General features: G+C 44.1%; 1 protein-coding gene across 2 annotated transcripts in view; it reads right to left on the bottom strand.

The window, feature by feature from the left end:
- Positions 1 to 25,321, bottom strand: part of GRB10 (growth factor receptor bound protein 10) — a 515,930-nt gene that overhangs the window by 335,594 nt on the left and 155,015 nt on the right. For both annotated transcript variants that reach the window (XM_082259307.1, XM_082259308.1), the window contains exon 3: positions 8,606 to 8,822. In XM_082259307.1, the coding sequence (XP_082115433.1) occupies positions 8,606 to 8,822 (217 nt within the window). The remainder of the gene's footprint in view (positions 1 to 8,605; positions 8,823 to 25,321) is intronic.

Genomic DNA, 25,321 nt, shown 5'->3' with positions numbered 1-25,321 from the left:
TCCAGTTCTCTATCATTCGACAGACGCAGCTCCATCTCTTCAGAGACTATAGGGATGTCCCAAAGCAGTATATTCATGAGGGGTGGGAAGATAACGCAAAGAAGCTCAAACAGGAACAACAGGAGCTCACCCATAAAAAGCAAACATACACCCTCGAAAAAAAAGATTCTCTTCAAACAGCAGCCTGTAGAACCTTGCGGCCAAAAGGAAGCATCCGAAGATGCCAACACATCAACTTTGTACAATTTTGTGAAAGTATGCACAGATGACCAAGTTGCCACCCTGCACACTTGCAGCACTGATGCCTGATGGCGGAAAGCTTAAGAGCTTTCCGGACCTGCTGCCGCGGTGTCCTGCTCCTCGCCGCTCTCTTTGTCCACCAGGGGGAGCTTGATGGCCGCCTTTGCCCTTCCAATCGGGTGTGCCCTGTCCGGAGGGGTGGCGACGGGACATGGGATGTTTCTTCGCCACTTCTCTCGCCGCCTCCCCTGGTCCGTCTGGCTTGGAGTTTCCCTACTCCGCAACAGCCATTTTCGTTCGGTGCGCATATTCGGTCCCGCGCGAGCGCACTTTGACAGGGGGTTCGGTCATCCCGTCACCTTTTGGCGATTGGTTAATGGCCGAATTGTGTGTGCTCATTAAGAACGCCGCCTTTCAGCTGTTCCACACTGACGGTCAGTCTGATGCAAGCTTCCATAACAGGTACACTTTACAACAAGTTGCTCCTTTAGGCTCCATTCACACCTGGGCGTTTTCAGCTCCAAAAACGCTCAAAAGAAACGTTTCCAAAACGCCCTACAAGTAAAACCCCATTCATTTAAATGGCCCCTGTTCACATCTGAGCGTTTTAACGCCTGAAGCAAAACGCCCAAAAAAGTACATGAGCTTCTTTTTGGGCAGATTACAGGCGTTTTCCATTGGTCTCTATTCAATGTAAAAACGCCTGCACAAAAAACGCCTGTAAAACGCCTGCAAAAACGCCCATAAAAACGCCTGAAAAAAACGCCCAGGTGTGAATGGAGCCTTAGTCTTGTTAATTACATGCTGCTGGACTCTCTCTCTATATAGTCTAGCTGCTAATACTAACAGCACTTTGTATGCCCTTTATATCTTTTGCAATGCCTTGTACCTCTTAAGCCTCATAACTTGCTATAAGCCAAGTACTGCGGCTTACTTCTATGCAGCAACATACTTAACTTTCCAAAACTATTATAGATACCGATTATATAAGGCTTTCTTTAGCACTGGGAACTGCAATTGACCGCTTGCAAGCTTTTGTGCTTATTTTTTGTCCACCTCTTGAATATGAATAAATAAGGATTCCTTACTGCCTAGGTATGGATATATCTAATTATATATGGATATGTCTGCCTATATTCTTATTCACTTTATATAAAACTCATCTTAATTATTTTACTTTAGGATCCTTGATTCCCATCATGAAATATTCAAAGTGGGAGCCCTTACTTTTAGTATGAACATCAGTGATTTTCCACCTTTTCATTTATAAATACCAATGTGCCTTTGGCAATATAGGTGGGATTTGACAGAGGGTTCGGTCATCCCGTCACCTTTTGGCGATTGGTTAATGGCCGAATTGTGTGTGCTCATTAAGAACGCCACCTTTCAGCTGTTCCACACTGATTGTCAGTCTGATGCAAGCTTCCCCTAACAGGTACACTCTACAAGTTGCTCCTTTAAGCCCCGTACACACGTACCGATTGTCGGCCGATTGTAGGCTTGTTAGTATGATTCTTCCGACAGCGCATTTTCGGCCGAACAGAACCTGTCATGCAGGCATTAAAATTTTTGTAGGCCGACAACAGAACGGCCGATTGTGCGTCAGTCAGTACAGATTTCGGCCGACAATCAGCAGATTTGCAAGACTGGGCATGCTCAGAGAAGAAAAAAAAAAACACGGAAAGTTAACCATCACATGACATCACTTCTGCAGTCGGCTGTTGTTGGCCGACAAAATTCGCGTGCAGTCTTTTGCACTTTTCAGCGGACAGGACAGCCCTGGACAAACGTGTGTACGGGGCTTTAGTCTCATTACATGCTGCTGGACTCTCTCTCTCTATATAGTCTAACTGCTAATACTAACAGCACTTTGTATGCTTTTTATATCTTTTGCAGTGCCTTGTACCTCTCAATAAGGATACTACCTTTGCTATAAGCTAAGTACTGCGGCTTACCTCTATGCAGCAACATATTTAACTTTCCAAAACTATTATAGATATCGATTATATAAGGCCTTCTTTAGCACTGGGAACTGCAATTGACCGCTTGCAAGCTTTTGTGCCTATTTTTTGCCCACCTCTTGAATATGAATAAATCCGGATTCCTTACTGCCTAGGTATGGATATATCTGGATATATCTAATTATATATGGATATGTCTGCCTATATTTTTTATTCACTTCATATAATTTATCTTAATTATTTTACTTTAGGATCCTTGATTTCCATCATGAAATATTCAAAGTGGGTGCCCTTACCTTTAGCATGAACATCAGTGATTTTCCACCTTTTCATTTACAAATAAAACCAATGTGCCTTTGGCAATATAGGTGGGATTTGATTAATTTTTTACACACACTCCTATCTGTGTGTTTTGCGTTTTTCATTTCCCACCATTTTATACTTGCATCATAAAATAAAAATGCACATTGCTTTGGCGTTTTTCTTTCTTAGCCACACCACACCTGCCTGGGGGGGGGGGGGGGGGGGGGGGTTTGATGCGGCTTTCTTTGCTTCCCTTTCCTTAAACATCATTGGTGGAGGTGTTACGGTGATGGTTGGGCATTCCTGGTGGCTCTTCTGACTGTGGTCACTCTGCGTTTTTGTGATATGTTCTATTTACTATTTGACGCTGTTGTTTATTATTTCAGCTTAGGCTCCATGCACACAGGGCGTCATAAAAACGTGCTCCAAAGCTGTTTACATAACGCCGGGAAACAGCAGCTGTAAAAACGTGCTTTCAGTAGCTTTTTCTACTAGCGTTATTGCACATTTGGCCACAGTAGCTGTTAGCAGCGTTTAGGTTCCCTATGGGAGCCTATTGATTTGAATGGAAGTCACACCGCAGGTCGGATCAGGGTGATCCGACTTGCCGTGCGACCTGCACTGTGAGAATCTTGAGGGGGAACTCCACGCCAAAATGGGGAAAAAAAACGGCGTGGGGTTCCCCCCCCAGGTTCCAAACCAGGCCCTTCGGGTCTGGTATGGAATTTGAGGGTAGCCCCGCACCGAAAAAACGGCGTGGGGTCCCCCCCAAAATCCATACCAGACCCTTATCCGAGCATGCAGTCCGGCATGCCAGGAAAGGGGAGGGGACGAGCGAGTGGCCCCACCCCCCCTGGATCATACCAGGCCACACGCCCTCAACATGGGGGTGTGTGGGTGCTTTGGGGCAGGGGGGGCTCTGCACCCCGCACCTCAAAGCACCTTGCCCCCATGTTGATGAGGACAAGGGCCTCATCCCCACAACCCTGGCCGGTGGTTGTGGGGGTCTGCGGGCAGGGGGCTCATCGGAATCTGGAAGCCCCCTTTAACAAGGGGGCCCCCCAGATCCCGAACCCCCTATGTGAATGGGTATGGGGTACACTGTACCCCTACTCATTCACCCCATAAAATGCAGTGTATGGAAATAACGACAGGAGACGTTTTGGAAAATTTATTAAAAATCTTCATCCGGCTCTTGTCCTCTCTGGGGGTCTTCTGCTGTCTTCTCTCCGAGGGTCTTCTGCTCTTTTGCTGTCCGCCCTTCTTGTCTTCTCCTCTCCGGGGGTCTTCTGCGGTCTTCTGCTGTCCGCCCTTCTGCTGTCCAATCTTCTTGTCTTCTCCTCTCCGGTCTTCTGCTCTCGGCTGTCGGCTGTCCTTCTTCCTCCGGTCCTCCTCCTCCGACGTCTCCAGCGATTATGCCGGCCTCTGGTCTCTGCAGCTTATTATATAGCCATTAGGGGCATGGCCGCCATATGACGTCATCGGGAGACCACACCCCCTTGTGTCACAGATGACGTCATCTGTGGCACAAGGGGGCGTGGTCTCCCGATGTCATATGGCGGCCACGCCCCTAATGGCTATATAATAAGCTGCAGAGGCCGGCATAATCGCTGGAGACGTCGTCGGAGGAGGACCGGAGGAAGAAGGACAGCCGACAGCCGAGAGCAGAAGACCGGAGAGGAGAAGACAAGATTGGACAGCAGAAGGGCGGACAGCAGAAGACCCCCGGAGAAGAGAAGACAAGAAGGGCGGACAGCAAAAGAGCAGAAGACCCCCGGAGAGGAGAAGACCGCAGAAGACCCCCGGAGAGGACAAGAGCCGGATGAAGATTTAATAAATTTTCCAAAACGTCTCCTGTCGTTATTTCCATACACTGCATTTTATGGGGTGAATGAGTAGGGGTACAGTGTACCCCATACCCATTCACATAGGGAGGGGGTCCGGGATCTGGGGGGGCCCCCTTGTTAAAGGGGGCTTCCAGATTCCGATGAGCCCCCTGCCCGCAGACCCCCACAACCACCGGCCAGGGTTGTGGGGATGAGGCCCTTGTCCTCATCAACATGGGGGCAAGGTGCTTTGAGGTGCAGAGCCCCCCCCTGCCCCAAAGCACCCACACCCCCCCCATGTTGAGGGCGTGTGGCCTGGTATGATCCAGGGGCGGTGGGGCCGCTCGCTCGTCCCCTCCCCTTTCCTGGCATGCCAGACTGCATGCTCGGATAAGGGTCTGGTATGGATTTTGGGGGGGACCCCACGCCGTTTTTTCGGTGCGGGGCTACCCTCAAATTCCATACCAGACCCGAAGGGCCTGGTTTGGAACCTGGGGGGGGAACCCCACGCCGTTTTTTTCCCCATTGTGGCGTGGAGTTCCCCCTCAAGATTCTCACAGTGCAGGTCGCACCGCAAGTCGGATCACCCTGATCCGACCTGCGGTGTGACTTCCATTCAAATCAATAGGCTCCCATAGGGAGCCATTGATTTTGAATGGAAGAAAAAAAACGTATAACGTGGCTTAACGCACGTTAAGCAACGTTATGGAGCCTTATAGAGCCTTTAGCAGCGTCAGACGTTTTTTGCAGCTTGACGCTGGAGCTCCTGAACCCACAGTTCCTGGGTTTTTTTTGGAGCTGTAAAACGCCTATGCCACTTGGAGCTCCTAAAAGCTCTATGTGTGCATGAGGCCATAGAATAACATGAATGGGCGTTCTGCAGCTGCAAAAAAAAACGTCTGACGCTGCTAACAGCAGCTGTAAAAACGTCCAGTGTGCATGAGGCCTTATACCATACTTCTGAAGAAGCCGTTTAATCACCGCAAAACATGTCAAGTGCTCAATTGGACATGGACCATCCTGCTACTCTGTAGTAGGAACATCTTACTTTACTACCGACAAGAGTTTATTGTTTATCAGTCCATGTCCCATTTATTAAGCAATATTATCATGGTTTTGTCTGTGAAAATGTTATGTATTTTCTCGTCATCTTTGACAGATTTGAATAGTCTGTTTGTCTGTATTAATAAAGCTGTTCAATTTTATATAATTTTTTTCTATGAATTGTGTGTATATTTAGTCTTACGGCAACATAAATATCCCCCATGGCCCAATTTTTTCCTTTCATTGTTTGACACACATGCAATGTTGGCTCTCTGCTCCCGCGGTTTTGGTTGGGTGAGTCAGCGTCCCTCGCCCACTAATTTGGGTTATTTTTACCAAAGATATGTAGAAGTATAAATTTTGGTCCAAATTTCTGAAAAAAAATTACTTCTTTGCAAAATTTTATAATAGAAACTAAAACAAAATGTGTTTTTTTCAAAATATTCGCTCTTTTTTCACTTATATCGCAAAAAAATAAAAAAACCCAGTGGTAATTAAATACTACCAAAAGAAAGCTCTATTTGTGTGAAAAAATGATAAAAAATTTGATTGGGTACAGTGTTGTATGACTGAGTAATTATCATTCAAAGTGTGAGCGCTGAAACCTGAAAATTGGTCCTGGCAGGAAGGGGATGTAACTGCTCTGTATGGAAGTGGTTAAGGATATAGCTAAGAAACCTTAAGGATATAGAGAAGATCTGTAAAGAGTGGACCAAAATCCCTCCTGAGATGTGCGCAAACCAGGTAATCCACTACAAGAAATGGCTTACCTCTGTGCTTGCCAACAAGGGTTTCTCCACAAAGTACTAAATTTTGCTTGAGGATCAAATCCTTATTTTACTCACTTTATAACATTTTCTATCATGTTTTTTTTCCTGGAGTTTTGGGAGATATTCTATCCCCATCATTTGAAATACACCTATGATAATAAATTCTAGATCCTCTCTTTGAAAGTGGGCAAACTTAAAATCTGCATGGGATCAAAATAATTTTCCCCCACTGTATATTCTGGTACTGCTTGGATTCTCATTTTCACTAAATATTGATATTGATGGACTGCTCAATAATTAGTCACTGGAAATTACCTCCACCTCCAGACAGAACACATGCCTGGGTGATCTATGTACAGTGCGGGTTTTTAACAAAAAACTTTGTTGCACATTACTACCTTTTGTTATTCTGAAGAAATCCCTGTGTGTTGCTCTGTGTCCATGTGGTAAGTGAATCTAATGGGAGTGGTTTCTTAAAGGAGTTGTAAAGTCAGGAAGGTTTATCCTAATGCATTCTAAGCAGCCTCTCCAGTACACCCTAGTACTTACCTGTGCCCCTCTGTCCAGCGATATCCACAAGTCCCTCGGCCGTCCAGGACTCTCCTTCCTGATTGGCTGAAATACAGACGCGGCGTCACTGGCTCCTGCGGCTTTTAAAGTCAGTGAGTCAATCAGGAGAGAGAGGGGCGGGGCTGAACAGCAACTCCGTGTCTGAATGGACACACTGAGCTGCAGCTTGGCTCGGGTGCCCACATAGCAAGCCGCTTGCTGTAGGGGCACTTGATAGGAGGGTAGGGCCAGGAGCCGGAACGAGGAACCCAAGAAGGAGGATCTTGGCTGCTCTGTGCAAAACCAACTGCACAGAGCAGGTAAGTATAACATTTTTTTTCTTTAAATAACACACAAGACTTTACAATCATATCATCAACTAGCTGCTGCATCTACAGGGCTCGAATAAGGAAACCTGCAGGCCCTGCACCCCTTTAGATGAGATTTCCTGTTCGGAGTATCTCCCCAAAAATTACTTTTGCAGGGGATGCCTGATATCAGACTTGTATCTTACTGTAGACTTCTGGGAAAATCAGTGAGCCAATCAAACAAGCAGGAAATGTTTCTGGGGGGTGTTCTGTACACATTCTGTGTAGATAACACCTTGAGGTAGCAATACTACATGCCATTTTACAGATAATTGCAGGTTGAAAAGTTATTTTTAATTACATTAAATTACAATAGGACTTGTACAATTGTATATGTAGCACTGCTGCCTAGAGGACTGCTGAGAATTACACTTTCTGGGTTCCCCTGGGTTACCCTTAGCAACTGACAGCAGATAAACAGCAATGAAAGTTCTTGGCTCAGTTAATCAATCCAGGGGATGTTGATTTTGTGTTTTTATTGAGAACTTGGATAGGAGAAGGGATGAGTGGGATACTACCAACTATTAACTATTCACAGTCTTGAAGACAACTAACTGTAGAATGCGGCAAGGCCGCTGCTTCACTCTGCCACTGAACTGAAGATGCTTTATATGTTCCTGCTTGAATATTCTTCTCAGGGTTCTAAACTTGGCACCCCCTTTACTCTCACACTGCCTGTGTGCTGTCACTGTTGCCTCCAATCTCCACCAGTCAGCCTCCACTGGACCTCTCGGTTCAGCCACACTTTCTGGTTCACCAGGTCAACTACCTGTGACCACCTTCGACAGCTTCAGAAGAGGAGACAGCCGTCAGCCTCCTTCTGGGACTTGGCTTCCCGCCCAAAGACCCCGTCACATGTGCCCTTGGCTTTTATAGCATATCCCAGGATGCACCACTTGTCTGTGCCAACCCACTGAGACAGCTACAAAAGCCTGTGTGTCACTGGCTAGGTTTCCTCCACTGTCCAACATGCCTCCCCATTGGACACAGTGGGGACATTCCCTCAGCCCAAATGAATCACACATGGAATAGGCCTAACTAACAGATCCTGCTTCCTGTGAAGCAGGGAGCACACAGATTTAGCCTGCTGCTCTGCTGTTAAGCAGACAGAGCTAAAAACCATTCTGTCTATCTAGCACCTGACTAGGAGGGTACTACATATAGGCTACACTATTTTATTTATTTTTTTAATTGCCATGGTTTTCCCACGAAAGTGTAGTAACACTTTAATGTTAAACTGCACAAACAAAGTTACTGTACAGATTTTATTTAATTATCTTGTGATTTTCTCACTAACCGCACATACAAGTCTCTTGACAGCTTGATTGAATCACTAGCTAGCCTGGTTTTACATCTCCAGAGAACGCAAGCAAAAAAGTATTTTACCTGTGTCCCACTGCTGTCCGTGAAATAAACCTCCAAAAAGGATCTGAGTGGGCAGGTTATTAGGAGCTGAATCTACTGCCAATTAACAGCAAAATGAAGTTGACTATGAAGACATGTCAAGACAATAATGAATTAAACAGGATCATTAGGTTTACAACCTGACTGCTTGTATTTGCATTGGTTGGGAGCGTTGCATCTTCTGTCTTTGTTGCAAGGACGGAAGATTATTGGTTCCTGAGTTTGATGGTTGGCTTCGATTAAGCTGTCCATTTTTAAGAAGTGGCACAGATTCCGATACCCTGCTGCATGTAGAGTACAAACTGTCCAGAGAAGAATTCATATCATTCACAAGAGCCTCTAGGTCAACATCATCATCTAAAAAGAAAGGAAAAAAACATTTAATAATCAAAACGTGCAATATAAAAATGCAATGGAATAGCATGACCACTAAGGCACTTTACATAGTGCCAGAAATGAGGCACCTGCCATCAATTCCTGGTACTAAAAGTGGTTTGAAAACCATAAAAGCTTCCTTCTATAATGTGTACTTGTCTCAACCCAAAACACTTCGGCCCCTTTCACACATGCTGTCCGAGTGTCCGTCCGGTCTTTCTTTCATCCAGCTGTTGGCGGATGAAAAACAGACATCAAAGCATCTATGGAAAAATGGGTGTAAATGGATGATCATTAGTTTACATCCGCAATCATCCGTTTTTTTTTTTTTTAAACTGATCAAAGCTCTATTTTTCTTCAGTTAAAAAAACGGATTGGTTGAAAAACAGATGTAAAACTGACAAATGGTCAGTTTTTCATCCATTGGTAGTAGATGTAAAAAAAAAAAAAAAACTGATGGAAAACCTAAAGAGCACTGAACTGATGAAATGAACGGCCCGAATGTGTGAAAGGGGCCTTAGTGTGACTTCTGGCTGTCATCTGCATTACAGTTTATGCTAACACCAGGTAATTCTGAACTTCGCCCATCATCCAGGACAATAGGCGACAGCCTCAGCTGGCCATGTCTTCCTAAGGCTCTGGGGTTGATTTACTGTAACTGGGGAGTGCAAAATCTGATGCAGTTGTGCATTGTTGCCAATCAGCTTCTAACTCCAGCTTGTTCAATTAAGCTTTGACCAGATTTTGCACCCTCCAGTTTTAGTGAATTAACATGTTACACTTTGTGCTGTGCAGTGTGGGACATCACATCCCTGCCCTCTGCAGCTAAGAAATGCTGTGTAAACCCTGTAATCTGAATAGCTCTGGCGAAGAAACAGGTACAACTTATGTACGAGGATTTGTTCCATCGCTATAACTGGGAACTAGTCACTTCAGTGGGTGTAAGGGTTTACAACCACTTTAACGAAGCATGTATGCATTACCACTTGTTGACTGCCCTATAGCAGATTTACTGCTACAAGGAAGCTGTTCTGTGCAGAATCGCGTATTTACACACACACACACACACACACACACACACACACACACACACGTGATTCTGCACTTCCGGCTAGTGATTTGTCAATGCAGAAGATGATCAGTGGGTGCCGGCCTATGGATGTCTACTGGCACCTGCTGATAGTCAAGGACAGGGGCTAGATGGGAGTTCTGCATATGTAAACAAGGCAGAACTCCATGCTGACAGGAGGGGGTGAGATTTTTTTCCCTGAGCAGGTTACTAAAAGGTAATAAAATCCATCACATCCCTTAGTAAAAAGAGCACACATCGTAAACAAAAACACTGGTTAGGTACACATTTAACCCTTTGATCGCCCCTTCCAAGCCAGTGTCATTAATACAGTGACCATGCATATTTTTAGCACTGATCAGTTTTGTCTCACTGGTTCCAACAAAGTGAGAGAGTCAGATTGTCCACTGCAATATCAGTCCCGCTATAAGGTCGCTGATGGCCGCCATTACTAGTATAAAAATAATAAATAAAAAATAAAAATTCCAGTATAAATCCCATAGTTTGTAGAAACTAACTTTTGCTCAAACCAATCAATATATGCTTATTGGGATTTTTGTTACCACAAATGTGTAACAGAATGTATATTTGCATTCATTTATGATTAAATTAGTTTTCAAGTTTATTGAATAGGTTTTATAGCAGAAAGTAAAAATATTGTTTTGTTTGGTTTTTAGCTCCATTTGTGGGAAAATTACAACTTATTTGGGTACAGCTTTGCACAACCATGCAATTGTCAGTTTAAATGCAGTGCTTTAACGTAAAAAATGACCTGTCCTAAAGGGCAGTAAATCTTCAGAGGGGCAAGTGGCTAAAGCTGGCTAGGTTATAATGTGCCACAGGTCACATTGTACTGCTTTTACATAATTCAGTGATGGCTCAGGTGAGGGTGGAAGCAAATAAAAGTAAATATCAAGGTGTTGCTGTTGAAGATCCATGTCCCAACTGTTCTCACGCTTCGCCAATTATTAAATTCTGGAAAAGTATTACTGGCAGAAGCCGTGAGGTAATCCATTCGGTGGATTTCAGTTACAATATTCCAAAGTAGGGAAGAGGAGGGCGGTTCAACCGAAAGCCAACACACAGGAAAGCACCCAAAAAGATCTGGGAGAGCACCTGTTTAGCTGGGTTTTTGAGGCCTGGGAAGAGGAGGCCCAACAGGTAATGTAATGGATCTAATGGTAAAGATACATTGAAGGGTTTAGAAGGGAACCCCAACTCTTCCAAATCAATTTTGGGATGGCAGAATAGATCTCCCCACCTTCAGTGAAGTGTATTTTTTATTAAATGCATTTGAAAGACCGCTTTGCAAATACCATGTGACAAAATATTGCAACGACCGCCATTTTATTCTCCAGAGTCTTTAAAAAAAAAAAATATATAAAATATTTTTTTAAGTGGTAGTAAGTCTGCTTTTACTTGAACCTACAGGTAAGCCTATAAGGCTTTCCTGTAGATACAGTGAATTTCTCCTTAACGTGCACCGTTTTAATAGATATTCAAATTTTTTGTAGCAGCAGCGGACGTCATCGGAACACACACAGATCTCTGAATGAATGGCACAGTTGAATGTACCGTCCATTCAGAGCATGGTGCCATCATTGGCTCACGTGAGCATGTGCGGCCTGGCAATTCAAATAGCCAGAGTGTGTGAATCTGGAAGCAAGATCGGGTGAAGAAGGAAGCCCTGTCCGCAATGGCAGCATGCGACTGAAGGGACCCGTTTTACAGGGAAGTCTGAGGTGCATACTAGCACATTAGGACAAAAGCGGTAGTCGGTCAAACTTAACAATATTAGTCTCCCCCAGCCCTGGCAGCCATCTTTTTGGGGCCCACTATGTCATCGGCCCAGGAAGAAGCCAGAACTCAGGTTGTGCACTGCAGGCCTAGTGTCACGAAGCCAAGCGGAACACAGCATCACTATGTATGTTGCGCACTGGGCCTGCAGTCCTGGCTTCTATCTGGATAGGGCAAAGGCCACCACCTCCCTCGCATCGGACCGTGCACACCACAGAATAGGGAGGACACGCCAGCCGTCAACCAGACACAGTAGAGTGCGAGCCAACCAACCAGACAGCAGGGTGCCAGCCCCCCACAGCTGGGTGCCAGCCACCCAACCCTCGTTCGTTCACACCATGGTGCAGACAGACATCAGTTTTTCTACATGCGTTCTGCAAGTGCGCACAATAAAAAAAAAAAAAAAAAATGGTTCTTTTCTCTACTCTTCTTCTCTATGTGCCCTGTTCACACCATAACATTCAGATTTTTTTCCTGCACAGGAATGTGCAAGATGTCATCACCGTGTCGTGTATGCAGTTTTCTGTGCAGGGAAAAAAAAAATGACGACAACATTGGTGTGAATATAGGGCACATAATTTATGCACATTGGAAAACTGATGAGATAACGTGAATGAAAATGGATGTGAAACTGATGTCTCTGTGGTTTTCCAATCAGTTTTCATGCAGGTATCGTGTGCAGAACAAGCCCTTAATGTTTAAAATTTTAACAAACATTAAAATGTTGTACCAGATTTATGTCGAAAATTGTGTGGATTTTTAAGAACTTTGAATGTACAGAATATCGGCACCCAATATCGTCTATTGGCCATGAAGGGTGACCGGAAAATCTGTATCGGTCCTGAAAAAATATCGGTCGATCACTACAACACACAGATACCACAACCATGCAGGCAGCCAGATTCTAAATCTTAAAATGTAATTTACAGTCAAAAGGAAAATGTTCCTATTAATAGTATGTTAAATGTCTTTAACATTGATATTAATTTTGTTTGTTAGCTGATTGTCTAGCTTAGAAAGTCTCATCTAAGCTAGGCCATCTGCTTCTTCCTGTTCTTCACCGGCAAAGATAAAATAGGAGAGTGGGTATTGGCGCTGCTCTGTACTACCTCACAGTATTACACTGAATATATATACATACATACATACATACATACATACATATATAAAATCAATATTGTTAAAATTGCAGGTACCTGTCCTGTTCAAATCAGTTAATCTAAGTGCCCAGCGAAAACGATCAGCATTAATATAACTACAAAATCTCAATGAAATCAATTGTGCCAGAAAAGTATCAATTGTGCTTGTAATATCTAACGTGACCAATATCAAATAAGGTGTCCAGTGCTATCAGTCGCATGTTCTTCCACAGAGTATTGTATGTATAGTGCTCCGCTCTCCACATAATATAGTGAATCCTCATCTGCGGGCATAGACTGGTGATGTTGCAGGTCAGGATATCTCAGAAGCGTGCACAGTGCCTGGTGTCTCCCCTCAAAGGGGTATCCTGCCTCCACAACTACACCTGGTTGTGTGGAGATATCCAGGGCCACCCCCAGGGTGTTCCTCCTTGCCTCTTCCTCTCCTCACCAGTTGCAAACATACATACAAAATGTCAACATATAAGTTCCATAGTGTGATACTGTAAAATAGTTTATATTTTAAAAAGAATAACACCCTTCGTAAAAACCACATTCAGTGTTAATCAAATATTCAGCTTTCAGCATTGTGAACCAGGAAGTCTGGAAAGGAACCAGAAGCGACATGACGCTGTAGCTCTGCTCTACGTGTTTTGTCACTCATCAGGAGTGGTGCCATATTGCTGCACCCTCCAGTTTTTAGCAACCCTGTGCACGTGATCTGCGGCCATATTGGCTGTCATGATTGTAATCCTAGATTGAGTTATTTTAAGCTCCGATTTGCAGCCAGGCAGATCCCCAGCCACACCGCCAAGTGTGGGAAATACCACAACCGAATACAAACATCTGCTTTGTGCTATGGATAGGTAAAAAATAGAAAATGGGAATATCTTAAGGGTGAAAAAAAAAAAAAACTTAAGGGACGCTTTATTTAAAACTAGTCGCGTGCACAGGGTTGCCAAGATACCGTACATAATAAAAACCAGAGGGTGCAGCAATATGGCGCCACACCCGATGACTTCAGTGTGATAAAACACGTAGGGCAGAGCTACAGCGTCACTTACGGTTTCAGGTCCGTGGAGTGCCTCATGTCACGGACTCCCTGGTTCACAATGCTGAAAGCTGAATATTTGATTCACAACGCTGAATGTGGTTTACTAAGTGTGTCATTCTTTTTAAAATAAAAACTGGATTTTTTTGTCTTACCGTAAAATCCTTTTCTCTGAGGTTCACTGACAGACACAGCTTCAATTATTCAGGCCATTGGGTATTCTACGGTCACTCTTCAGGAGTAGGACTAGGCGAAAACCCATTTTTTGGTAATGCCCCTGGGGCAGTCCCAGAGGGTATACCATCAGTTCCTGCTGTAGGACCTCCAGTTTGTAACAAGCAGTATCAGAATAATAACTCAATCTCAAACGAGGGGCAGGTGCTGTGTCTCTCAGAGAAAAGGATTTTATGGTAAGACAAAAATCCAGTTCGCTTTCGTTCACTGACAGACAGCTTCAATTCTTCAGACCATTGGGATGTCCCAAAGAGTCAACGTGAGGGATGGGAAAAACACAGCAAATGCATAATTCCTAACAAGGCTAAACAAACCATGTAACAAGAGCTCACCAACAGAAAAAAACAAAAAAATTCACCCTCAAGAAGAAGCGGAAGCCTCCACAACCGCAGCTTGCAAAATTTGCGGCCAAGCGCCACATCCGGAGATTAAAGTAAATCTGCCTTATAAAATTTTGTGAATGGGTGTACAGATGACCAAGTAGCCACCTTGCACTCCTGATGATGGAAGGCCCAGGAGGCACCAAGCGCCTTTCGTAGAACGCACTTTAACAGGGAAAAGGAACCTGACCCTTAATGGAGTAGGCCTGTACCACTGTCTGCCTGATCCACTTAGAAATGGTCGCAGCAAATGCGGTCTGCCACTAAAGAGGTCCATCCGTAAGAACAACGAATCGGATTTCCTAATTTGTAAACCCAAGTCCGCCCAAAACATCTAAGGAAACTAAGGAAATTTCCTTAGGATGTTTAGTCTTAGGACATAGGGATGGTAGCACAATGTCTTCATTCAAATGAAACCCCGAGATAACCTTAGGAAGGAACGCCTGACAGGGTCGTAACACCACTTTGTCACTATGAATCACCAAGTAAGGTGACCGACAGGACAATGCAGCCAATTCCGACACGCTACGTGTGGAATAGTCACTAAGAAAGCCACCTTCTGTGGAAGAGTGAGCAGAGGAATTTCCCGAATATTTTCAGAGGGAGGCCTTTGAAGCAATGACAGAACCAAACAGACGGTACCCACAGAGGTACCAAAGATCGTACCAGAGAAGCCAGATGGCAAACTCCTTGCACAAAAGAGTAAACCCAAGACTTTGGAAAAAAAAAAAAAGCCAAGGCAGAAATCTGGCCCTTGATGGTGCCCAGAGCTAAACGTTGATCTACACCCAATTGTAGATACTCCCAACAGGCGAGACACAGAAAAGGAGCGGGGAGAACCCCCCCCCCCCCCCGAGACTCACACCAAACTATGATAAACCTTCCTGGAAATAGATTTCCTAGCCTTCAACCGCATAGGAATCACCGACTGACAGTCCCTGTCTTTCAGCACCTGGCTTTCAATAGCCACGCCGTTAAAGCCAGCGACCGTAAAGCAGGATGGAAGATTGATCCCCGAGACAGAAGATCTTCCCTGAGAGAAAAAGTTTCCAAGGGACGTCTGCTACCAGCCTTGCCAGGCCTGCATACCAAGACCGGCGAGGCCAGTCTAGTGCCACCAGAATGACTGGAATCCCTTCTACCTCAAACCTGCGTAGCAGTCTCGACAGAAGTTGTATTGGAGGAAAGGCATAAATCTGACTATACCGACCCCATGGGGCCAGCCAGAGCATCTGCGGCGTCAGCTAGAGGATCCCGAAACCTTGACACAAACCTTTGTACCTTCCTGTTGATACTGGAAGCCAGCAGGTCCACATGGGGGGTCCCCCACCGAAGACAGTTGATGGAAAACTTCCGGGTGAAGAGACCATTCTCCCGGATCCAACATTAGCCCACTGAGATCGTTCGCTTGCCAATTCTCCACCCCCAGAATGTGCACAAAAGTTAGGGCCGGAAGGCCGGAACATTGTTCTGCCCACCTCAAGATGTCGACCACTTCTCGGGGCGCCAGGACACTCTTTGTGCCCCCTTGAGGATTGTCATATGCCACAGCCGTAGACTCTAAGGGTTACCACCAAGGAATACCTCACTAGTTAATGAACCACAAAGGACAGGAGGAGTGGTGTAGGGTGGGGGGGGCAGGGGGGAGCTCCAACGTGATGACGCTCATGCCTATGCTAGAGTGAGCGAGCGCTGCCCGAACTCCCCTCGCCCAATGCATCCCGCAGTCCAGGCTGAAGGGAGACCGAGTATGGCCATCTGAATGAAGCGCAGGCAGGATACAGAGCTGCTGAATCCCAGGTCCACTAACTCCCGCTCCCCTCCCATCGCAGCTTTGATCCATCTACTGCCTTCATTGACGTGCGGACCGCTGGGCTTACCTCCATCAGTGGAAGTTGCAGAACTCTATTTGCCCAAAACGTAGCACTAAGAGTAGCAAGCCTGCTTCCAGGGGGACTCAAAGTTGCTTGAGAACTTATTGAGGAAGAGAAACCAGGATGGAGACCCCTGAACTAGTTAGTACATCTTCCGGCTCCATCCCTCTGTTGCTGTATACTCCATTTGATTGCTGTATAGTCTGTTGCCCCTTCTCCTATATGCTCAGCTGCAGGCTTTATTTCTCTTTGGATTTGAAGGGACTGAGTTTACATCTGGCCACTGAATGCCGTGCTGCATTGCTGAACAATTTTTTATCCTTCCGGGGGCCTCCCTGAAGTTGAAACAGGTGATGGAGCCTGTACTAAGAGTATGAGAGAAAGGACTTTAATAGAGTCGGATGGTCTCATACCAACAGATGGTTTCCTGCTACTGCATGTTCTTTCTGATTGCTGCATACTTTATAGCCCCTCCTCCCATGCGGTCAGCTGCAAGCTTTTTTTCTGAATGAAAAAGGGACTTTGCTTATTTTTGCCCCCTGTAGGCTGTGCCGCATTGTTCCGAACACTAAATTGCTTTGTGTTGCTACTCCCACTTTTTTTCTGGTAATCACTACTGCCTGGACACTCATTTTCATTTTCTCCAGTCCACCTTGTAGCAGACATTACCTAGGGCTGAGGATGAGAGGTAAATCAAAAGCCAACCTGCCTCTAGCCCAGGAGACATCCAGCGCTACATGTCAGCAGAGACTAGTATGATGGAAGAGGGTCTTATTAGCCCTAGACAAGGGGCCACAGGGCAGACACGGAAACAAAGACCTATATTGGAGGAACTTCCAACAGGCAGGATCAATGGCTTAGGGGCAGCTAAACAAAAAAAGTATTGGAGGGGCCCCTTCTGGGGGGACCTAAGGTGCAAGATTGAGGCTCTAAGGGGTAGAGCCCTGCCTTAATAGCAGAAAGATGGCGGCCTGGAGGATCCCCATGCAGGCTTACCTCTTCTCAAGGTAGTTTTAGAGGGGCTGCTGGCCAAAATGGAAACATCTTTGAAATTGGATCTACCGGCAGTCCGGGCAGATCTTGGACCGGCTGTGTGGAGGAAGTGGAGGGGAGCATTGATGTACATAACCGACTACTGGAGAACTGGAGTAAACAGATGAAGCTACTGCAGAAAGATCATCTTTCCCTACCTCTAGTTTCTCCTGTTTTGAATTGTAACTGTATTGTCTTCCCTCACATTGTAAAGCACTGTGCAAACTGCTGGCGCTATATAAACCCTGTATAATAATAATACTGTACCAATTAGAAGACCAGGAGGATTGAAGTAGAAGAAAAAATGTGCAAATTAAGGGTTTGCAAGAGAAACAGGGGGGAGGAAGACCCGATAACAGTAGTATGGGGCCTCTTCGGCCCTATGCTGGGAAAGGAGCCCCAGAAACTTTGGAAGTCGATAGAGTGCACAGGGTGGGAGGATATCAAGGCCAGGGTGGGGGCGCTGCAAGAGATGTGATTGGGAGGTTTCACTATGTAGAAGAAAAGACGACCGTTCTGGAAAAAGCCTGGAATGCCTATTGGATTGCTTTTGAGGGAGTAAACTTACAGCTATATGTTGAGATGTCGGCTGAGACTTTGGCAAGGAGGAGACTTCTTAGACCGCTGATAGACCAGCTGCGGGCTTCCAATAGGTCCTAAAGGACGGCAAAAGGACGGCAGCACAGTGGTCTTGAGATTACCAGAAGATTTGGGAGAATTTTGCCAGGTTGGGAAGAGTTCCTGGACAGGCCAATGATGGCGAGGGAGGATTGGTGGTCTTGGGTGGAGAGAGGACGGGGAGGCAGGAGAAGAGAGTAGGTGGAAGGGGGAGGGGGGGGTCAACCTGTGGATGGGCATCACCAGGTCCGTACAAGGAGTAAGATCTGAACAACTGTCCAGCCCCCCCGAGAGGTTAACTTCTAGGGAAGGGGTCTTTTTCGACTCTCTCTCCTCTCAATACAGGACCGCTCTCCAGAAGAGGATGTGTTAGCTGCTCTTGTGGATGCCCATGGCCTTGGTGATCTAATATCATATGAGAGGTTTGAATACACCTAGCAAAAGGCATAAGGTAACTAAAGAACTGCATCATTATGGGGCAGGAGTGGCCTGCTTACAAGAATAACATATTACACATGCCTCAGGGGTTACATTTTCATCTCGCCTTTTCCCTACATGGTTTTATGGTGACTCGGTTTCGAGTCACTCATGGGGAGTGGCGACTGGATTTGATAGAAATACCATGTTCACGCTAAAGGAGAAGCTGGCAGATCCCAAAGGGAGGTTTCTGTTTATCAAGGGGAAGCTATTTGATATGGAGTGTTTTTTGCAAATATTTACTCCCCCAATAGTGAACCAAATAAGTTCCAGAAAATTTTTTGAAAAAGGTTGACATTTAAAGAAGGGAGGCTTATTGCAGCGGAAGACTAACGTGGTGTTGGACCCAGGAGTGGATTCATCTATGGGGCGTTCTTGCCTCCCACTACAACGACAGTATGAAATTAGAAGCTAACTGGGGGAATGTCAGTTGGAGGATGCTTGGAGGGTCGGACACCCAAAAAGTTTGGATTATACATGTTATTCCTCAGTACATGGCTCCTAATCAAGGATTGATTATTTTTTTAATAGAACACCAACTATTAACTTTCCTCAAGGACGCGACCATTATGCCTATTACACTTTCTGACCATGCCCCAGTGGTGACCCAGTTAGATTTGCTAACGGCAGTACCAGAGAAAGGGCTTGGAAACTGAAGGATTTGCTCATTCAGGACCCTAAGATAATTGAGAAGATGGAAAACAAACGGGAGAGCTTCTTTGCCGTTAATGATACACCAGAGATCTCACGGGCCACTGGGGAATCACAAGGCTTATATGAGTGGGTTATTGGTTATAGGGACACAAAGAAAGCGGTAAAAGGAGAGGAAGAATCAGTTACTTAGGGAGACCCATATTCTGGAACAACGAACTAGACCCAATGGCATACCAGAACAGCGAGAACTAATCAAGAAGAGAGGAGCTGACAGCGCCTATGGAGCAGGAGACAAAACATGCATTTCATATAATTCTGAAAGGAAAATACCAGTGGGGAAATAAACCTAGGAAATGGCTAGCAAAAGCAGTAAGAGGAAAAAAAACGTATCCTTTATCTCCAGGAAAAAAACAAACGTATCCTATATCTCCACAATTAAAAACGAGAATGGGGAAATCGTACATTCATCCCCAGATATCGCTCAGGTATTCCACTCATATTATAGTCAGCTTTATAATGTTGGACAGAAAGAGGAAGGTAGGGAAAGTGTAAAAGGAAGATCTGAGGGAATATCTGCAGGAGCTTGATCTCCCAAGGGTACCTAGGGAGGAGCTGGAGGACTTTGAGGCCCTGATTACACATGAAGAGGTGGGGTAGGCAATAAAGAACATCCCCCTTGGGAAGAGCCCGGGCCCTGACAGGTATTCTACTATATTATAAAAGGTTTAAAAAAAACTTTAAACCCTAAATTATGTACATATTTCAACACAGTGGGGAAAGGAGAGAACTTAAGAGAAGAGTCTGTTTGCCTACATAACTCCTTTTGAAAGGGAAAGACCCCACGGCACCAACAAGCTACAGACCAATTTCCCTTTTAAATACAGATAAAAAAAATCTTCGTTAAAATTATAGCAGAAAGACTAAAACCTTTATTGCCAAGATGGATACATAATGATCAGGTAGGCTTTGTGTCTGGGCGAGAGGAGAGGGACAACTGCGTTAGGTCACTTCTGATTCATTAAGTGAAAGAAGGGCACTACGGCCTTGCTACTGTCGGTAGGTGCCAAAAAGGACTTCCACAGGGTCAACCGGAGCTTCATGTTAGAAACTGAGGCACTTGGGCATTGATGATAGGATGATGCAATGGATCTCCGCCTTCTATTTTCACCCAAGGGCAAGAATAGGAGTAAATGGTGGTTTGTCCCTCCCTTTCGAGCTACAAAATGGGACTAGGCAAGGGTGCCCCCTCTCCCCAATGTTTGTTCTGGCCTTAGAACCTTCATTGGCAGCAATCCGTAAAAATTCAGACATTTAAGTTAACACTCCCGATAGTGTTGGGGGAATTAGGGAGATACAGGAAACTATCAAATTTCAAAGTTCACATAGCTAAATCTGAGATCTTGAACATCACAATATCAAAGAAAGAATAAGCATTTTAGCCTAAATTCCCGTTTGTATGGTGTAGAGAAGAATTGGGATATCTTTGAGTTAAATTATCTAGATCCCTAGCGACTCTGTATAAGGCTAATTACATACCCATATTAAATAAATAAGGTGAAGGAACAACTGAACGCCGAGACACAGACCCCTTTCATGGTTGGGCAGAATAAAAACGCAGTAAAAATGAATATTCTCCCCAAGCTCATATACTTATTTCAAATGGTCCCAATTATCCTCCCCCAGGTCTATTTCTGAAAGTTAAGAGCAATGGTATTAAAATGTATATGTGCTCACAAAACTAGAATCACATACGCCGTATTAACAAAGGTCTGGGGGGGGGGGGAAGCCACGCCCAATTTAAAAATTATCAGGCAATTTCTACAGCACAAATAGCATAATGGATGCATAATAAGGGAAGCAAGAGTTGGGTGGGAATTGAGTGTGCACAAAGTAGGGTAGACCTGGGAAAGATAGTTTGGGTTCCACGGATATCGGGATTTGGCTAATCACACATGCACACTGACTAGGAACACGTAAAGGGTATGGATTAGCTTATGTAGAATGGCTCACTGGAATTATAATGCACCTTTGATTTCACTGACAAACTATTTTAAACCAGGGAAAGAAGATTACTTATATTTTGTTAGATGGACCAAAAGTGAAGTGATACAATTCCAAGACGTAATGGTAGGAAATAGAATGTGCACTTTTTCAGAAATAACACAAAAATGAGGGAATGTGCCACTTGATAAATGGAGATGGCGAGGGAGGGATAATAGACCACTGAAGAAACAGTTTAGTTCTCCAACATGCATTAAACATAGCATATTAAAAATATATAAAGGATTTTACTTCGGGAATCAGAACCTGCATACCCGCCATATTTAGGGAAATGGAAACAGGAACTAGGGTCCCTCCAAATGAAAAAAAGAGGAAGAAAGTCTTAAGATTAGCCTGTTACTCTTTGGTTGATTTAAGGACAACACAGATGTGCTATAAACTATTTGCTAGGTGGTACCTCACCCCGCAGAGGGCTCAGAGGATCACCAGGACAATCCAGATTACAGGAGACTGTTCAGGTGGAACCTTGGACTTGTGCGTTTCACAGTACGGAGAGAAAGGTGACAGTATACACCCCTGGGGCTTCATCTCTTGAATGCTGCTAAAAGCCCGATACTGGCATTCTGGCGATTGCCAGAAGCCCCAAGTATGAGGGACTGGGGCCATAAGGATGGATTGGGTGAGATCCATGGAAGAAATTATATCTGCAGCAGAGGACTCTTGTGGGAAATATCCAGACATATGGGGGGACTGGACGAAGTAAAACAAAAAAAACACAACAAGATTATAATAAAGATGCTGGGTACAGTAATGTTTCTACCAGCTTTAGAGGAGTCTTACTCCCACATCCCAATTCAAATATTAATCCACAGTATATAGAGAGATTGTATCTCTAGAAGAGGACTTTTCAGGAAATGATGATGTCATTGAGGTGAGCATTTACAAGCAAAGATTTTATATAAAATGCCAAAATGTATTATGTTCCAAATATTCTGAATGCAGATTTTTTTTTTTTTTTGCACATCACTTTATAGTGACGTCTAGGGTAAGATATAGCTGGATGTACATCAGGCCAAGCAGCTTCCAGTGCATAGCCCTATTCTGACTTTATTTTAAGGATTATATTTTAGTGATTTGGAGAAAAACTCAGACTAGGTGTGGTCCGATATCCCTCAAACCTTACCCCAGTTCTTTAAAGTCTGTCAGTGGGCTGTCACCTGGCCGTGGTCTTGCAGCATTGTTTGGAGACAAATATGGACTGTTGGTGAGCAGTAAGAATATTGTGTGTCCTGAAAATGATAGGTGATCCTGCCTAGGAGTAAAATCTATCTGGATCTGGGTTAGGGTAAGGCGATATAAAGCACAAGGGAGGGGTCTCTGATGGAAGGAGGATAATATGGAATTGAATAGGAGGGGATTTGGTTAGTAAATTTTTTCTCATCTTGGGGAGGGGGGTCACTATGACCGTAATGTTTATAAGTAATGTTTATACAGGATCATTGATTTTTGTAACAATTTGAAACTTTAAATGTTTGTTTATTAAAAAATAATGAATATGCAAAAAAAAAAAAAAAAAAAAAAAAAACGAACCACAAAAAGGAAAAAATTGCCAGGACCAGAAATCCCAGCAGGGAACTAGGTCCTTACACCTGACTCAGCAGGGAAAAAAAAAAAAAAAAACTGAAGGCCCATAGCATGGGGGGTAATATACCACCTAGGATTGCCCATAGGCGTAGGGGGTAATATACCACCTAGGATTGCCCATAGGCGTAGACAAGTCTTTCTGCCTCGAGTCCTTCTCCCGTAGAGGGCAATGTAACTCTAAATCAGTGTTTCTCAACTCCGGTCCTCAGGAAACACTAACAGGCCAGATTTTAGGTATTACCTTGGGGAGATGCAGACTAGAGTACTGCAATCACTGAGCAGCAAATTATACCACCTGTGATGTATTTCAGTTTTCTTGCAAACCTGGCCTGTTAGTGTGCCCTGAGGACCGGAGTTGAGAAACACTGTTCTAAATAGTGGAGAGCTGTGTACAGCAATGACTAGAAATTTGGGTTTATGAGATCTGCGGATCATTGCATTCTGTTTTTATGTAGATTTTACACAGCGTCCCAACTTTTTAGGAATTGGGGGTTGAACACGTCAAACCAATAATCCACAGTAAGGTCATCATGCTAACCGTATATACACACGAGATTGTACCAGTGAGGGTTACTTGTGGACAAACTGCAGCGCAGGAAGAGAAAAATCTAGTGAAAAGAAATGGTTTCTCACTGAGAGAGAATATTCATTCTCCTAGAACACTAACTGAAGTACGATTAGAGAGGAAGAGTCTGTAGACAATTTTTGCAGTGAGTCCATTTTTTCTGTAGGTGGCAGCATTACCTTACGTATCAGACTTATGACTTTGTAATCCTGTGTTGCTTAATGATTGATTAAAGGTTACTTAAAACCCAAAATTAAATTGCAATCATTTTGCAGCCTAAAGTCCTTATATGTGATGGCTTTAAGTTTCCCCCCAAGCCAAAAAACATTTTTGGCAAATGTGGAAAACATTTGTTGAGCTTTCCAGAAGTGCAGTGTCCCTGTCACTTTGTGACCTTTACAGAAGCTTCCTTCCTAGTCATCTTCGGTAAACTACCAATGTAAAGGAGATGGAAAAATAGACATGTTTCTAGTCTGTATTGGGAGAGCAGCCTAGGGTGGCAACCATTGCTCCCTCCATAGATACCGTGGAGAAGTAAGAAGCCACCAGGGACACAGGGACAGAGTGGAGTGTTTTTTTTCCAAGATTTTCAGCGCACGTGAAATAGCAAAAATCTAGAAAGAAAAAAAATGCAGCCACCACACCAAAGAATAGTAAGCTGCAATATAAAGGTTTGGCTTTCAGGACTGGGGCCGCTACTACTCCTTGGTGGCTAACACTATATACAAGAACTGTAACAAATGTGTGTCTGCTTTGTAATTTATCTTTATTATAGCTTTATATTAGACATTTTTATTTGATCCTTTTTTTTCCCCCATGCACCCCCATCCACTACATTAAAGACTCGTATTAGTGTTCTGATCTTTTTTTTTTTTATATCAAGTCATACAAATTAAGCAGAAAGGAACTACTAGTATTTAGTAGTCAAATATGGAACCAGGGTTTTATTAACAGTCTTTTTAGCGGTTCCACTTTTGCTTTAAATGACTAAAACGATGCTCACACCACTGTGGAAGTCTGGTTCCCTGCTTTATGCAGAATTAATTTCAGCAACATTTTTAGGCTAGGCATGAACAGCTCTTTTCAGGTCTTGCCAGGACATCTCAACTCTGTTGGAAGACAGGATATAGCCAATGCCAAACCATAACTTGCTTTTTCCCAACTCCTACAGCATTACTTCAGCAAAATGTTGCATAGTGTTAATGGCTAAGGTGTACGTTTATGAAACTGAGTTCTCTCAGTTCACTTCTTAACAGTTCTTATCTCCTCTGGCACCCTATTTATGAAGCAGAGAACTTCAATTCTCAGAGGGAGAACAGAGGAGAAGTTTTTCCTCTAAAACAGCCGAGATTTATGTAACAGTAAGTGGGCTGCCTGTAATCCTGTGAGCAGACATGGGAGTAAGTCACATGTGCAAGTCACAAGCAAGTCTCAAGTCATGACCTTCAAGTCTCAAGCAAGTCCCAAGTTACTGTGGCGAAAAGCAAGTCAAGTCGAGTCCCTGCTAGAAGTCATTTAAGTCATTTATTTTGGACAAGTCACACATGAAGTCAAAATACTGATTTACCCCAATTTTCACCTTTAAAATTAATTAAAAGTCAGTGGTCAGGAAAGGTTGTTTTATTTTCAACGTTCACAAAACTGCTTAGTGCTTTTTTTCTTGGCATATTAAAGAAACAATTTGAATGCTCAAACAGCTCAAAATCCTTCGTCTGGTCATGTTTCAACAACACAGTGACTAAAAAAAAGTTAAGTATTTCCATTGTTAAACAGCCAGTGTCCTTAAAATCAGAACACATTGAGGTGTTTTAAGTGACTGTGGTGTCATAAACCTAACAGGCACATTATTTTGCTTTAACACATCTTGAGAAAATGCAAATATTTAATAACTTAAAAAAGTAAAGTCATTTTGAGTCATATGTCTCAAGTCCAAGTCAAGTCTCAAG

This window comes from Pelophylax lessonae, assembly GCF_965119305.1.
Source record: "Pelophylax lessonae genome assembly, chromosome: 5".
Taxonomy (NCBI): domain Eukaryota; kingdom Metazoa; phylum Chordata; class Amphibia; order Anura; family Ranidae; genus Pelophylax; species Pelophylax lessonae.
The sequence above is the reverse complement of the archived record's forward strand: the minus strand, read 5'-3'. Positions and strand labels throughout refer to the sequence as shown.